Source organism: Belonocnema kinseyi, chromosome 5 (genome assembly GCF_010883055.1).
Source record: "Belonocnema kinseyi isolate 2016_QV_RU_SX_M_011 chromosome 5, B_treatae_v1, whole genome shotgun sequence".
In the NCBI taxonomy this organism is placed as follows: Eukaryota; Metazoa; Arthropoda; class Insecta; order Hymenoptera; family Cynipidae; genus Belonocnema; species Belonocnema kinseyi.
Window position 1 is genome coordinate 113,964,757 of NC_046661.1, and position 16,148 is coordinate 113,980,904.

At 27.3% G+C, this 16,148-nt stretch overlaps 2 protein-coding genes across 4 annotated transcripts in view; one reads left to right on the top strand and one right to left on the bottom strand.

Moving 5' to 3' along the window:
* Positions 1 to 9,684, bottom strand: part of LOC117173844 (protein transport protein Sec24C) — a 28,107-nt gene extending 18,423 nt beyond the window's left edge. The window contains exons 1-5 of the mRNA XM_033362491.1: positions 9,547 to 9,684; positions 8,448 to 8,675; positions 5,021 to 5,145; positions 4,816 to 4,915; positions 490 to 1,383 (exon numbers count right to left, since the gene is read on the bottom strand). Coding sequence (XP_033218382.1) covers positions 490 to 1,383; positions 4,816 to 4,915; positions 5,021 to 5,145; positions 8,448 to 8,667 — 1,339 coding nt within the window. The 5' untranslated portion in view covers positions 8,668 to 8,675; positions 9,547 to 9,684. The remainder of the gene's footprint in view (positions 1 to 489; positions 1,384 to 4,815; positions 4,916 to 5,020; positions 5,146 to 8,447; positions 8,676 to 9,546) is intronic.
* Positions 9,685 to 9,692: 8 nt separating this feature from the next.
* Positions 9,693 to 16,148, top strand: part of LOC117173472 (calcium-binding mitochondrial carrier protein Aralar1) — an 88,718-nt gene continuing 82,262 nt past the window's right edge. Inside the window, exons 1-2 of one of the 3 annotated variants that reach the window (XM_033362068.1) lie at positions 9,693 to 10,004; positions 12,584 to 12,911. In XM_033362068.1, coding sequence (XP_033217959.1) covers positions 12,873 to 12,911 — 39 coding nt within the window. In that variant the 5' untranslated portion in view covers positions 9,693 to 10,004; positions 12,584 to 12,872. Of the gene's footprint in view, positions 10,005 to 12,583; positions 12,916 to 16,148 lie in introns of all 3 variants that reach the window. The other 2 variants (XM_033362072.1, XM_033362070.1) reach the window with 2 other exon arrangements.

Sequence of the window (16,148 nt, forward strand, 5' to 3'; positions counted from 1 at the left end):
GTCCCCCTTCCACCACCAAGTAAGTGTGTGGAGGGTGTGTAAAGGAATAAAGAAGGTGTAAGAAAAATGTAAACCCTTAGGGGACACATTAGAAAAAAAAAACTGTTTCATTTTCGGTTGAAATTTTTTTTACGTTAAAAATTCAACTATTTGGAGGAAAATTTGTCTGTTTGATTTAAAAATTCATCTGTTCTGGTATAAATTGTTGTTGCTGTTGTTAAAAATGCAACTTTCTTGTTGAGGATTGAACTCCTTGGATGAAAATTCGTATTTTCGGGTGAAAATTTAAATATTTTTACTCTTCAATGAAGCATATTAAGAATAAATTGAATTGAATTAAAATTCATCAATATTTCTTTTAAAAATTTGTAAAATTCCCGAATAAAAAATAAATTATGTATAATTTTTTGGGGTTTCCCGGTCTAGCGGGAACCTTGTAATTGATTTAAACCTACTGGAATTTCAAGAAATATGAATAAGAATATTAACCTGGCTGTTGCTGTTGATATCCCGGCATCGCTCCCTGTTGGCGGTTCATTCCAACTGGACCTCCGGCCTGTCCCGGCAAGGGTGGTCCCGCCATATATTGTTTCTGACCTTGACTAAATTGATTCATTCCCGGGGACTGTGGACCTGCTAAATGAGGCTGGATATTCGGTTGACCAATGGAAGGAGCGGAGAAATTTTGCTGTCCAGATAGAGGAGGACCAGAAAGATTTTGTTGTTGTCCTGGCAGAGGAGGACCAGAAAGATTTTGTTGTTGTCCTGGCAGAGGAGGGCCAGAAAGATTTTGTTGTCCAGAGAAATGTCCAGGCATTGGAGGTCCTAAGTTTTGTTGTCCGGGCAATGGCGGTCCTGATAAGTTTTGCTGTCCAACTCGAGGACCGGGCATTGGACCAGTTAAATTCTGTTGACCAGAAAAGTTTTGTTGACCGGAAATTGGGGGTCCGGAAAAATTCTGCTGGCCCGTCATTGGATTGGCTGAGTGTGGATGATCCTGTGAGTGCTGGTTTTGTTGTCCGGACACTGGGGGACCAGCAAGATTCTGTCCAGACATTGGAGGTACAGAGATGTTTTTATGACCCGGAAGAGAGGAAGGAGGGTACTGGTTTTGAGGTCCAGGGATATTGTTTTGTCCAAGGACATTGTTTTGTCCGGAAAGAGGTCCTTGTCCAGGTTGCCTCATGAAAGGCGTTTGTCCAGGATATTGCTGTCTCATTTGCTGCTGTTGACCAGGAAATTGAGGACTTGGGCAGGATGGCTGTCCTGAGAATGGAAGACTTTGAGAGGTAGGCCCTTGATGATCCTGCATGGGCGGGTGGGAATCTTGATTTTGGGATGAGGGCGTCGTTTTACCCAGGGAAGGGCCTCCTGGTTCTGCTTCTATTTTATAACAATTGAGAAAAAAAGAGTCAGGTTTAGTAGTTGTTAAAACTAAACAACAATATTATACAGCTAGGGTGAGTACCCGATGCAGGATTTCAAATTGCCGTTTAATTGTTAATTTTACCCGGTAAATTTAAAAGAATTTTTTTAGACGGTTTCTAAATAGTTTGAAGATTTCTAAAATTTACGGAAACTCCCTGTCCTAAAGCCAAAATTATAATTCTTATAGAAATTTTCTATTATAAAGTGAACCTAAAATGAAAATTATAATTATTCACGGAAATCTTCAGTTGTCTCTGAGACATCATTCTTTGAGAAAATTCCTATCGTCAGAGTAAAAATTCTAATTCTCTGAGAAAATTGCCCGTCTAAAAGTCAAAATTATAATTCTGTACGGAAATTCCCTATCGCCATTTTCAAAATTATATTTCTGTACTGAAATTCCTTGTCCCAAACTCAAAATTATAATTCTTTATTGAAATCGTCTGTTCCAAATAAGAATTACAATTCTTTTAGAAAATGTACTGTTCCAAGTCAGAATTTTAATCTTTTTAAAATTCCCTATTCCGAATGAGAATTATGATTTTTGCTTATATTCATTGTGGCCGCTTTAATAAAAAAAAATCCTACTTATTTTTCGGCTCGTAAAAATGTTTCACTGTCAAGAAAAAGAAAAAATTCAAACATTTAAAGCTAAAACTGCTTTCATTTGAAGTAATACAAATTCGAAGTTTGAAAAATTTGTTAGTCAACATTTTTTATTGAAACGCGCCACAATTTACACGTATAAAATGGAAGCCTTTAAAATCTTTTAATCGATTTTTTTTAGAATTAACCACAGTTAAAATGAAAAATTTACAATTTTAAACTTCTATAATTTGTACAGTTCAAAGATTCAGATTTAGTTTAAAAAATATGAATCCACGCTTTCATTTTCAATGCTATAAATTGAAATATGAACCAATAAATTGGTACATTTTCAAAATTACATCATTTTAAGTAATTTTGAGCTAAAAGATATTCCAAAATCAAAATTTCGTTTAGAATTTTTTTAAATCTTCTCAAATTTTAAACCATTTTTTGAAACGATTTTAAGACTTCTAAGTATCTTTTGAAATAATTATTAATTCGAATGATCCCTTTAAAAATCCTGTAAAGTTAAAAAAATTCTTGAAAATCTTCTAACCTTTTTTTCAAAAGCCTAAACTACTAAATACCTAATCTTTTCTAAGATTTTGCTTTAAAATTTTTTATGTTCTCTTTCGAAACTCTCGAAAAAGATTTGAAATCTTTTTCAATATTCTCTTAAAATTCATTTTTAAAAGTAAAACATTATTCGACCTTTTCCCAGGAACTTAGAAGAAATTATTTTGATTCTCTTGACGGAAAGAAAGTTGCATCTTTTTTGGTAAAAAATACAACGGTTTACCTGAAAAATAACTATTTCGCTGAAGATTCATCTTTTTTAGTTCAAAATCTACTATTGAATGATTTCACATTTGATTGAAAATTAACCTTCTTCATTTGAAAATTGAATTTATTAGAAATTAACCGTTATTGCTACAACATTAATTATCTTGATTGAAAATTTATCTGTTCGGTTGAAAGTTTATATCTTTGATGGGAATTTTTTGTTGTTATTAAAAATTAATTTTTTATCAGGAATTTTAATATTCAATTTTTCGTCAAATTTAAAAATTTTTTTAAATAGAAATTTAAACTTTTTGGCTGAAAATGCATCTGTTTGGCTAAATAATCGACTATTGCGTTAAAAATTTATTTTATTTGGCTGAAAATGAAGAAATTTACTGAAAACCGAACTATTCTGTTTTAAGTCCAAAACATACCTGTTTTAGGTAAAATTTAACTTTTTTTTTAGATTACACTTTTTAATAGAAAAGCAGTCTCATTACTTGAAACTTCACCTGTTAGGATAATAGTTCATTTTTTGAATGGAAAATTAAACTACTGGTTGAGAAAATCGTTTTTGTTGTTCTAAATCTATCCTTTGTTTTTTAGTTGAAAATTCATGTATTTTTCTAAAAAAATGCCTTTTCGGGAGAAAATTCATCTTTCAGGTTAAACATTCAACCATTTGATTATAAATAAATTTAGTAGTTTTAATATCCGTCATTTTAGATAAAAATTCATTTCTTTGATTAAAAATTTGACTAGTAATTTAAAAATACGATTTTTTAGTAGTAAATTATTTATTTATTTTTAGATGAAAAAGTAACTATTCCGTTTTTGCTTGAAAATTGATATTTTTTAGTTAAAATTGCATTTATTTGGTGTTGAAAATTCTATTTTTTTGTTAAAAATTCAACATTTTTGCAAGAAACTCGTCTGTTAATAGAAAAGTACTTTCATTATTTGAAATTTCATCTTAGAGGTTACAAAATCAACTTTTTGATTAAAAATACATTTTTCTTTGCAGATTCATAATTTAATATAAGAATTAATGTTTGTTGTTGTAAAAAATTCACTTTATTTAGTTTAAAATTGATTTTTCAGCTGAAAAATGAACTATTCCATTTTTGCTTAAAAGTGTATCTTTTTTAGTTAAAAATTCATTTATTTAGTTGAGAACTCGTCTTTCTTATGTTCAAAATTCGATCATATTTATTTATTTATTTAGAGAAATCCACGGGAAAGTCCCTCGATTACAGAAAAGTCTTAAATCCTAACTAAAATAAAAATTTATATTTTTAGGTTGAAAATTCAACTTTTTTGCAGGGCATTTGTCGTTTTCGTAGAAAAGTAGTCTTATTGATTGAAGTTTCATTTTTGAAATAAAAATAAATTTGTTAGCTTGAAAGTTTAAGTATTTTGTTGAAAATTCTTTTTTTTTAGAATTGATCTTTTTTGGCAGAAAATTAATCTTTTTGGTTAAAAATTCAGCTATTTAATCGAAAATATATTTTTTTGGTTGAAGATTTTTTCTATTTTGTGTTTTGAAAATTAGTCTGTTTTGTTTGGGGATTCAGCTAATTTGATAAACATTTGGATTTTTTGTTGTTTAGTTCAACTGCTCTTGATTAAAGAAAATCTATTTTTTGATGGAAATAACAATTGTTATACTTTTCGCTGATAATTTATTTTTTTGGAATCCAAGATTCATCGCTTTGGTTTAAAATTTAACTTTTTTTTTAATTCCTTTCTTTTTAGTTGAAAATGAAGTTTGTTAAATTGAAAATTGAATTTGTCAATTTTTTGTTCAAAACGTATCTTTTGGAGTTGAAAACTCAACTATCAGAAAATATGAAAAATTGATCAGGGAAAAGTAATGGAGTCAGGGATTTTTGAAATTGGGATTTTGTAGCAATCCTGAAATATTGGCTCGAGAAGTGGGCTGAATTCATGATTGTTGAAATTCCGGGACTCAATTTATACAGTTAAAAATTACGTTCCTAAGAAGAATAAAATTACCTGCTGCTTGAGGAACATGATCTGTGAGATTGTTAAAACCGTTCACATTTGATGGTGCTGATATGAGGTTTCCTTTTTCTGGAGGATGAGGAAATCCTTGCTGTAAATGTTTAAGTTTTATTTGAATTTTTGAAGCCGGATTCTATTAAAAAATAGCGAAAAGTTCCAAGAGAAATTGCAAGTGGAGTTAGTTTTTAAAACTTACTGATGAGGGAGGCCTTTGCATATTTCCTAGGGAGATATTTGACATTTGATTAACTAAATTATTTTGATTCACAGGAGGTGCCTGTGTATTTGGATGCAGACCATGCTGAGCGTTCGAAAGTTGTCCTGTAAAGTAAAAAATAAGTTTTGTGACAAAAGTGTTTCTAATCTAAAACAAATTTGTTTAACGAAATGTCTCGAAAAAATCTCGCACTCATTGTTGTTGAAAACCTGATTAGCTTTGAATGAATTGACATTATTCCATTTAATGTACGTGCAATATAAAAATGAAATCCTCTGCTAACTTTCAATTTGCTTACAACTACCGTAATTTAATTTGTGATCGTTATGTTGGCAAAATATTTCCTTGTGTTTGCAAATAGAGCTTAAATTAAATACTTTAATAAGAGAATAAAACTTAATTCAATTAAATAAATAAAAAATTATTGAGCTCCGTTAATTTCTTAACATCGTGGGGTTGATGATTTGAATTTGGAGTGTACATCAGATATTAAGATTACATGATTTCTAAACAATTCGCAAAAATTCAAACTATTTTGGAAGATATATTTTGAATTTTTGTTCAATTTAAGAGACTAAAAAGAATCATGTGATTTCAAAGGATTTAAAAAGATTTGAAGGGGTTTTTTAAAACTGTAAATTGTTTTTTGTTCATTTACTCGAGAAAAATAATACACGTTAGTTTTATAACATTTGAATCAAAATTTAACATTATATGGCAATTGAAAGCTATTCATATGTTATCTACAGGGGGTCCAGCGGTCTAAACCTGTTATCTGCAGTGTTCTACCGTTGGTTTTATTTTATTTTCCTAACTTTTTTTTTAATTGCCTTGAAGTCTTCCACTTTATTTTTTTTTTTTAATTTGGAAATCTTTTGAAATACTTTGACATCCTTGTACATATTTTCTTCAAATTAGGTTTTCAAAATGAAAAATCATTTTAATTTTCCTCGGAATATAAAGAAAAATAAATTGTTCTTTTACTTGAAACCTTACGAAATTCTTAAGAAGTTTATTTTCTTTCAAAACCTTCTAAAATCTACATTTAAAAAAAAAATTTTCAACTTTTTTTTTTTATTTTTGAAGTTTCGCTATTTCTAAATCTCATTAACTTACCGATTTATTTTTACAATTTTGTTATTTTACACAAATGCAAACACTTTTTTTCAACATCTTTTACATTCTTTTTCCAAATTTTACGGAACGTTTTGAAATCTTTCAATTTTTCTCGCAGAATTAAGTTTTAAAAATAAAAAAATCTTTTGAAATTTTGCGATGAATCTTAAGCAAATTTTAATATTCTCTTAAAATTTTTTAAATTCTTAAAAAGCTTCTACATTTTTTTCGAAATTTTTAAAAATCTCTATTTTTATGAAATCTTCTCAGGATTTTAATTATTTTTGAATATTTTAAAAACTTTTAAAACATATACATCTTAAAATATTATGCGATTACAAAATTTTCTTAAAATTTTCCATATTCTTTTTCGACAGACAGAAATTTTAATTTTCCCAGGAATGTTAAGAAATTGTTTTTATTATCTTGAAACAATTCCAAATCCTTTAAAATCTTCAAAATTTTATTTCGAAAACATCAAAAATCTACAATTGGTTTGAATTTTTCTGAAATCTTCTCAAATTTAGATTTTTTTTTTTAATTTATAAAAAACTTATAAATACCCTTTAAAATTATTTGAATTTTTCCTATTTTTTTATTCTGAAAAATATAAAAACATGCCTTAAAATGTCTCAGACTATTTTTTGACAATTTTGGAATTTTTTAAAATATTCTCTTATGACTTTTTCAAAATTTTTATGACTTTTAATTGTTTAAAAACTTTTAAAATTTTCAATTACATATTATTTAATCTTTTTAGATCTTTAGAACCTTTAAAAGCACTTTTTTCTATTTTACGAATTTATCCTAACACTTTTTTAATGCAAAATTAAAAAATTATCTTAAAAACTCCCAGCTTCTTTATTTATAATTTTGGAAATACTTAAAAAATATTTTCTTAACATTATTTTTTCACAATAAAAATAAATTAAAAATTTTCCTGGGAATCACAAATGTTTCAAAATGTTTCTGAATTTTCTCTTAAAATTTATTTTTTTTAGATTAAAAAATCATTTGGTATTTTCCCAGGAAACTCAAGAAAAAATTATTTTCGAAATATTTTTTGAAATAAATAAAAATTAACTGAAATTTGTTAAAATCCTGCAAAATTAAAAAAAAAGTGAAAATGTTTACAAATTATAGCGTGGTGGCAAAACTTTAAGAGCATAATTACTTCCCAATATTTTTAAATAATTGCAACAAAAATTTTCTCTTTTATCAATGATATTTAGAAGCATTCGGAATTGAATTTCATCATGAAATCAAATTACTTATTTAGAAATTTAAAATAATATTCGAGCAGTAAGCAAACAATTTTGAAGCGACTGAAAAATCCTGAAAAATAAAATTCTCGAGTAATAAGATTCCTGAAATAACAAAATTGCCGAAAAAATAAAAATCTCGAATTGGAAAATTGCCGAATAATAAAATTCTCAAACGGTTTATAATATTACCGAATAATAAAATTTCCGACAGAAAATGACCGAATTTTAAAATGTCCGAACTAGAAAATTCCGGAAGATAAGCAATTTAGAAATTGTTTTTTAATATATATAATTTTGCAGAAACAAATTAATCGAATACTTTTGTATCAGAATTAAAAAAAAAAATTATGGCTTGAATTTAAAATACAAAGTATCTCCTCCCGAGTTTTCGCGACTAGTTCATTCCCTTTTTCGAATCCTCCAATTTTTCGGGACGATTAGATACAGCTTTTAAAATAGTAATAATTGTAAAAAATTGCATAAAAAAAATAATTTTGAAAACACATGCGCCACACAGAAAAAAAATAATTTCTCCGGACATTCGATTTTTGGGAAAATTTTTTGTAATCTTTTAAAACTACTATGCACATTTTCTAACAAAATATTTCATTCAGAACTATATTTTTTTGATATTTTAAATTCAAACAATAATCTTAGAATCTCTAAACATAAAAAATATTTGTTTTCTGAACAAATTTGATTATTGAATTTTTAACAAACAAATTATATGCATAAAAAAATTTAATTTTTCAAATTCGGGAATTTTCTAGTTCGGATATTTCATAATTTGACCATTTTCTGTCGAGAATTTTTAAATTTGGCAATTTGTTTTTCGGGATTTTTTAGTCGTCCCACAATTTTTTAAATTAGGATAGTATATTTAAAGAGTAAAGGGGCAAACGGGAATCAAAAACAAAAGAAGAAGAGGAAACACAGTGGAATAGTGGGAAAATCCCTGAACTTAGTACGTAGAATTAAGAAATCTTTTTTGAATGGCTACTAATGGGATAATTTAAATAATTTACCTTGATTATTTTCGTAATAAGGAGCTTGGGGCAATGGTGGCATATTTCCAGAAGGCGGTGGCCCAGCCATTGGTTTTTGAGGGGGATAAGTTTGTGGATTATGTGGCCCTTTTAACATATTTGGAGGAACATTTGCATTCAACTCTCCAAAAGGTGGTGCATTTTGTGCACCTCCATAAAATGGAGGTTGCTGTTGTTGATGAATATATTGTGGATTCATTTTTCACTCTGAAAAGATCAAACGAACAGATATTTTAAACCTCATAATTTCGATATATTTTATAACTGAAATGAATTCTGTAAATAAAATAACTTTATGCTCCAAATTAATATGTATTTTCCCGAATGAAGAGGTGCATAACAATATATCTATATCAAAAATTAATAATTTGTGAAAGTATGTAATTAAGGAATGAAAATTCACCTAAAACATGAAATAAAAATGAATAATTAGACACATCGAAACAATTTAAAAAAAGACAATACTTTCTCCATAATTTTCCTCGTTTATCGGACATATGGCCTAAGCAAATCTCTCGTATAATCCTTGCATAATTCTTAAATCATTGAGGATTGATTCAAAATCGTAGAAAGAATCCATATGTAAGCATGACAACAATAAAACAAGATTTGACAATAAAAAATCCCCTTTCAACTTTCCTTTCACTGTGATTTAAAAACTGGTTTACATTCGATAGGTTAATTTTTATAACACACCCGGAACAGAACTAAAACCGAATAAAATAAAAACAGTAAAAGAGAGTTATTCAAATTGAAGAATATCGATACAATTAAATGCTGCGAAAGGAAGCACGAAGAATATAAAAATATATATAATGTTCGCAATTGACAGATTGATCATAACCTAGAAAAAAAGTGGACACTCTCAAGGAACATTTTCGCGATTTAGAACCAGAAAATAATGAGGACACTAAAATTTGATTATCAGTGATACTGATTTGTTAAATTAGAGCATGATTAAATGCCACATTGACGGAAAAGTGGATGAAGTATTAAAAGCCATTTTGCATGAAAGTTTCCCGTCGAGAAATGACGATTTCTGGAATGAAAAAGGAGGAGTGCGGTTTGGAATACTCACAATAAATTGTTGGACGCTTCCAAATTACCATAACAAAATTGAACGTATTCACAAATAATTATTAGTTAAATTATAAAGAAAATTATTTACTGGTGCAACAGCGAACTGCTGTCTTTGCCACGTAAGGTAGCATTGCGCATGCGTTCCCTGCACGTTGACGGGACACGTCATGACAAAAATTACGAGCGTGATTTTAGGGAAGTTTTTCTGGTAGTTTTGTTATGAAAAAAAGGGGTTTTATAAGTTGAAAGTTTATTTTTTAGATCAAGTGAAAAGTGGAGTTTTTATGTGCGAATTAGTGGGGAGGGAGATATTTTCTTTTCTGAGAAAAATGTACTCCAAGAGAAGCAGCAGTCGAGGTGCACGTCATCGGGTGCATGCTTGGTCGATAATGCAGATTCGGTGGGTGGATTCCTCTTTCGGTGGGAAAATTCAAATAAGCGAATTTTGTGGACAAGGTAATTATTTTTTTATTGTTGATCATTAAAGTTTTGATAAAAACCTAATTGAAAATAATTTTCCATGTTTTAAAAAATATATAAGGGCGTATATATTTGATTTCAACTTTAAAATAATAAATTATAATTCATATAATGCACCCAATAGTATCAATGTGCTTACCATTATTTATTATTCTAATTTTAAGAATGCTAAAATTATTGTGAATTTCACTTTAGAATTTAGACTATAACGTAATAATTATCAGGTTTTGGGAATAGGTATTGTATATTTTTTGAAGATTAATCATAAATAAATTATAATGAAGTACAATAATCAAATAATGTGGAACTTCTAAGTTTTTGTATAAGTGTTCGAATTTCTGCCAAAAATGGTAGTTTTTATTACAGATTTTACCAAGTTTCTAAGCAGCTTATTATTTTGATATTATAATAATAAACTTTTTATTGGCAATAAAGTAGAATACATAACGATAAAAAACAATAATGTGAAAATTGTATTTTATGTTCAAAATATTGTGTAATTATTGTCAAATTTTATATAAGACTTGGAATTTTAATAAAAAATTGTAGATAATTGAACATTTTTTTCTAGCATACGGACACTTTCTAAATTTTACAAGTTAAAAAACTTTACACGTAATTACATTTTTTAAAAGTTTATATTAAATTTAAAAAATCAGTAACAATTGTAGGAAATTACAACAAAAATGTTTCAACTAGAGACTTTAATTTTTTAATGCGTCCGGCCAATTTTGGAACTTCTATAACTATATACAAATTTGAAAAAAAAATAAATTTTTACATTATTTTTATTTTATTGCAATTTATTGTATAATATTCTAAAAATAAATTTCTATTAGGAATAGTTGAAACGTAAAAAAAAATAATATAAAATACAATTGTGTGCTCAAATTCGGACACGTTTACAAAATTTTAATTGTAATTACAATTTTTAACAACTATAAACTATTTGAATACATTGTATTTCATACTAAAAATATATTTTCTCTTTAAAAAATTTCGATATCATATTAATGATTAAAATATTGCATTCGTCGACAAAAAAATACGATGCATTACGATAAAATGCAAAAATTAAAAAATTTTATTCTCTGGTTCTTAAAAATACCATATAATCAATTGTCAAATTTGATAAATGTATTTTATTTCTAGAAAAAATGGTTGATTCTGCTTGATTTTTTCAAAAATTTCAAAAACGATTCTTTAAAAATGGTATAAAATTACACAAAAATGTAAGCACTAGAAGTACAAATTTTTCTTAGCATCGGAATACTTTTGCAAAGTTCTACAAGTATACACAATTTTACAAAAAAAAATTCTAATTAAAAAAAAAAACTTTGCTATTTATTGTACTGAATTCTATAAATACATTTTTATCACGGATATATTAATTTTTTGTTTAATCGAAAAAACACTATACTATTTATTTATAATACGTACCCCTTACAAAGTTTTACGTGTAATTACAACTTTCAAACAACTGTACTAAAAATACGTTTCCACTGGGGAAATTTCGATATTATAATCATTGTTAAAATATTAAATTTTTTACAATAAAATATATATACATTGCGATAAAATACAATAATGTTAAAATTGTATTTAAAAAAATATTTTTTGGTGAGAATCACTTGTAAAATTCGTTGAAGTATTGGAACTCTAGAAAAAAATGATCAATTCTGGTAGATTTTCTTTTTTATTTAAAAACATTTTCAATAATTACAGAAAATTAAATAAATTTCCTTGGAATAATCTGCAAATGATTTCTTATACAGTGTCAGAAAAATATTCTCGATGAAGAAGAAATTAAATATATTTATACCGGGTAACAAAAAAAATATTAAGTTTGAAAATATACCAAAAATAATCTAAATAAATACAACTATTATTTTATATAAAGTCTTACTTGCAGTAATTAAAAATACAGTGAAATCGATTATATATAGTGCGCAAAAATTATATATAGATCATAGTGGAAAGAATTATATATATATAATATTTCCCACTATGCATAGTTTTTCCTTATGATTTTTTTGCTGTAATTCGAAAGACAAGATTTTTGTAGTCATCCGGTATTATTATTTTGATTTATTCCTTATGGAGAATATTTTCCTTATATTGTAGAGGAAACTCTGCGCACATTAATATTATTTCAGGAAAACAATATTTAGAAACCATTTCAGACCATTAATTCTAATGAAATTATAAATGTTCGTATTTTAGGTCCGATAATACCTGCAAGATTTTGTCGTCCCTTAAAATTAAAAATTTATAGTCTGCAATAACTAAAAAATACCTTCTAGTAGTTAGAGAATTTTTTAGCCATGCATTTGTACTTAAAAAAATTGAAAACTAAGAAAATTCTTTTTCATACCTGAAACGGCTTAGTGGAACCTCTAAACAATTTTTTGATAATAAAAGAAAATGTATGGCAGTAAGTTTTCAGTAAAAATGAGTAATTGAGGGGGTAGTGTTTACGAAATTCAAAAGCACACATTTTTTGGGCGCCCTAAACCTAAACTGCATTCAGCTACCTACGAAAATCTCATTTTTAGAATGGAAGATGGCGTGCGCCAACGGATAGGAGCCCTCTTGCGCCTAGTAGCACGGTGACGTCCGTACGACACGGTGTTTTTATTTCTCTGTAGACGATATTCCCAAAGAAATTCTAAAATTTCTACTTTTTAATAAAATTAACACTGGGAAATTTTTTAAAAAACCGCACGTGTTTTTAGTTAATTATAATAATAAATCCGACTTCCGGTCTCATATACGTTAGTCAAGGATCTAGTTTGAAAACATTTGTAAGGATAAAACGTTAAGATAATAAGCCTCTTCCTGGGAATGTGGGACTCGTTTGTCGTCAGAGCATCAAGCCAAGAGGTTGGTAAGTCTTCTTTTTTCATAACTTTTTTTTATTTATTGATTCTCGGTTAGAATCCATAAAAACTTATGTCACGCGCATAATAAGCGCAAATCACGCTCTATTCAAAAATAGATGTGAAAACTATTTTTATTTTAGGTATCTTAAACTATATTTTTAATTTCGTTCTCATTTATTAAATTATGCATTACGTACTAATTTTAACAGTATTTGGATTATATTTTGCAGAATTAGCAAATTTGGTTCAAAACAATACAATCACGGAATACTTTTCACGTAAATGCTTCAAAATTCGTGTTGTTTATACTAGTTTTGAATTTGAGTTTAAACTTATTTGCGATATATTTGATTAATATAAGTAATTTTTACCAAAAAAAATTATATGTTTATATTATGTTAAGAGTAAAGTACTATGGATCGGTTTTTCGAAAATTAAAAAGGTAAAATGAGATATTTGATTAAGCAAGTTTGTTCATAATTTAGCATATGTCATTTTCTATTATATACATATTTATTTCTAAAATGAATTCGCGCACTTTTTTGTGCGTAAACGCTTTAACAGGTGTTTTGCACATAAGAAACATTAATTATTCATCAAATTACTCAGATACTAAAATGTGATATGTGTGTATGTGTGTGCATTAGATGTGATATAGCTATATCATATTACACATGTAATATTATACATAATTTTACAACACCGTGATCTAGTTAATGTGCAACTAACTCCATATTATTAATGAGGGAATCTAGGAGTGTACAAATGAACTAAATAGTCGATTATTTCCCATATTGATTTCCACGACACATATTTTTTTATATGCACTGTTTCCTGCAGAATTAATTAAAGTTGTTGATTTTTGTTAATTATGAATTATTTTTTTACAAAGGTTTATCTGCAGTGGATTTGATATATGGAATGGATACGAATATCGATCCTGGTGTATATCGTCCAGTTCAGAGGGAGCGGTTTGAGGCTGCCTTCGTTTCGAATAAACAGACCCTCATTCTCCATCCCGCTTTATGAATTTTTTGCCCCTCCCCCCTATATACAGGTACATAGGGGTGCCTTTAAAAATTTTTAAATGAACATATATTTCCTTCAGAATAATTGTGTCAAAGTGTTAAAATTATTCACTTTAGGGGCCGTTCTAAAACTACGTCATATTGCCAGTGGAGGGGGGGGGGGGGCTTAACGCAGATCGCGACATCACAATTGAAAATATAAATATGAATAACTATTTTTTTAAATGCTTAAGAAATGAAAATGAGTAATTCAACTATTCTCCTCTTTATACCCTTTTTTAAAAGAATTTATCATTTTTTCTACCCAATTTTCAAGAAACCTCCCGTTATTTTCGTGGTTTCGCGAATAAGAAAATCCAAAAATTGTTTCGATAAAAGTTCAATCTTTTTTATTAAAAAATGTATTATTTTTTGGTTCAGAAGTGATCTTTTTTGTTTAAAAATGATACTGGTTGTTAGTTGTTAGTTAGTTCAACATTGAACTATTACGTTGAACATTTGTTGTGTTTTTAGTTAAAAATCAGTTTTCTTAAATGAAAACTTAACCTTTCATTATTGGTTAAATATTGACCGATGAAGTTGAAAATGAGACAAATAGGTAAAAATTTTATGTATTTTATTGTAAATTATTTTTTTTTGGTAGAAAATTAATCTTCTGCATTGAAAATTTAATATCTTGGTTGAAAGTTAAATCACTTTCTTAAAAATTTATCTTATTAGTAAAAGGTCCATGTATTTGATATAAAAGTTAAGTATTTTGTTAAAAAGTAATTTTTGACAGTGTAAATTACTAAATTTCACTATTCTATGTGTGGTTAAGAAATGATACATTTTAGTTGGGAATTCAACTATATAACTAATTTTTCATTGAAAATCCATATTTTTTTGTTGAAAAGTCAACTATCTTGTTGAAAGTTGAACTGTGTATTTTGTTGAAAGCTGAACTATGTATTTTGGTATACATTAATTTAATCATTCATTTATAGATTCAACTATTTCGTCAGAAATTAGTTCTTTTTTGGTTGGAAATTGATCATTTTTAGCTTAAATTCAACTATTACATTTTTGATTGAGAATTCATATTTTTTGCTTAAGAATTCAACGATTTGGTTTGAAGATTTAACTATTATGTTGAAAACTTGTTCCATTTTTTAGTTCAACATTCATTTTCTTAATTGAAAATTTAACTATTCCAATATTGGTTGACAATTGACTGATTTTAATTGAAAATGTAACAATTTCGTTAAAACTTTATATATTATGTTGTAAATTCCACTTTATTGGTAGAAAATTAATCTTTTTCAGTGAAGATTTCAACTGCTTGGTTTAAAGTTAAACTACTTTGTTAAAAATACATTTTGTTAGTTGAAGATTCATCTCTTTGGTAAAAATGTAACTATTTTGTTGAAAATCATTATTTTAACTTAATTTTCTTAACTGCCAATTTAAAAAAATAGTTTTTAAAATTAAATTTTTTTAAGTTTTAAAGTTTTTTAAAATTATAGTTTTTAGTTTAAAATTTAACAATGTGTATTTTGTTATAAATTTATCTCGCTGGGTTAAAAATTCTATTACAGTAAACCCTCGTTAACACAAACTCGAAGGGACAGGAAATTTACAAGTTCTTGTTAAAATAATTCGTGTTATCGGGGTGGTAATTTAAATAGCCCAAAATACTTAATATCATATAGTTTAACTCCATTTCAATCCCTATTCTGAAATAGGTACATGTAATTCGTTAAAGCTTGAGCAAGTATACTGAAAGAGAAAGTAAAGAATTACAGATTGAAGGAAATAGTGGAAACTCAAAAGAATTTTTAAGAGATCTTGTTTAATACTGTACATCTTTAAGGGAGGCTATCCAGCGACCTTGAAAGCCTGGAATATTCCTTGAACTTTGAAAACCTGAAAATAACCTTGAATTTTATATAAGAAACTAAATTAATTAATTTAATTAATTTTTTCTTTATATTTAAAAACAATTATTTTATTGAAATGCGAACAGTAATTTAAATATTTTAGTCTTTTATGAAAGAAACATCTCGTTTAGAAGAAACCTTGCTACTAAAACGTTTTTTATTGGTTAAAATAAAATAGATATTTCACTCATTTCTATATTTGTACCGACTGTACTATACGGTAGCGAGACATGGACTTATCAAGAAAAAGATAAGAGTAAAATTAACGCAATTGACATGAGATTCATGCGC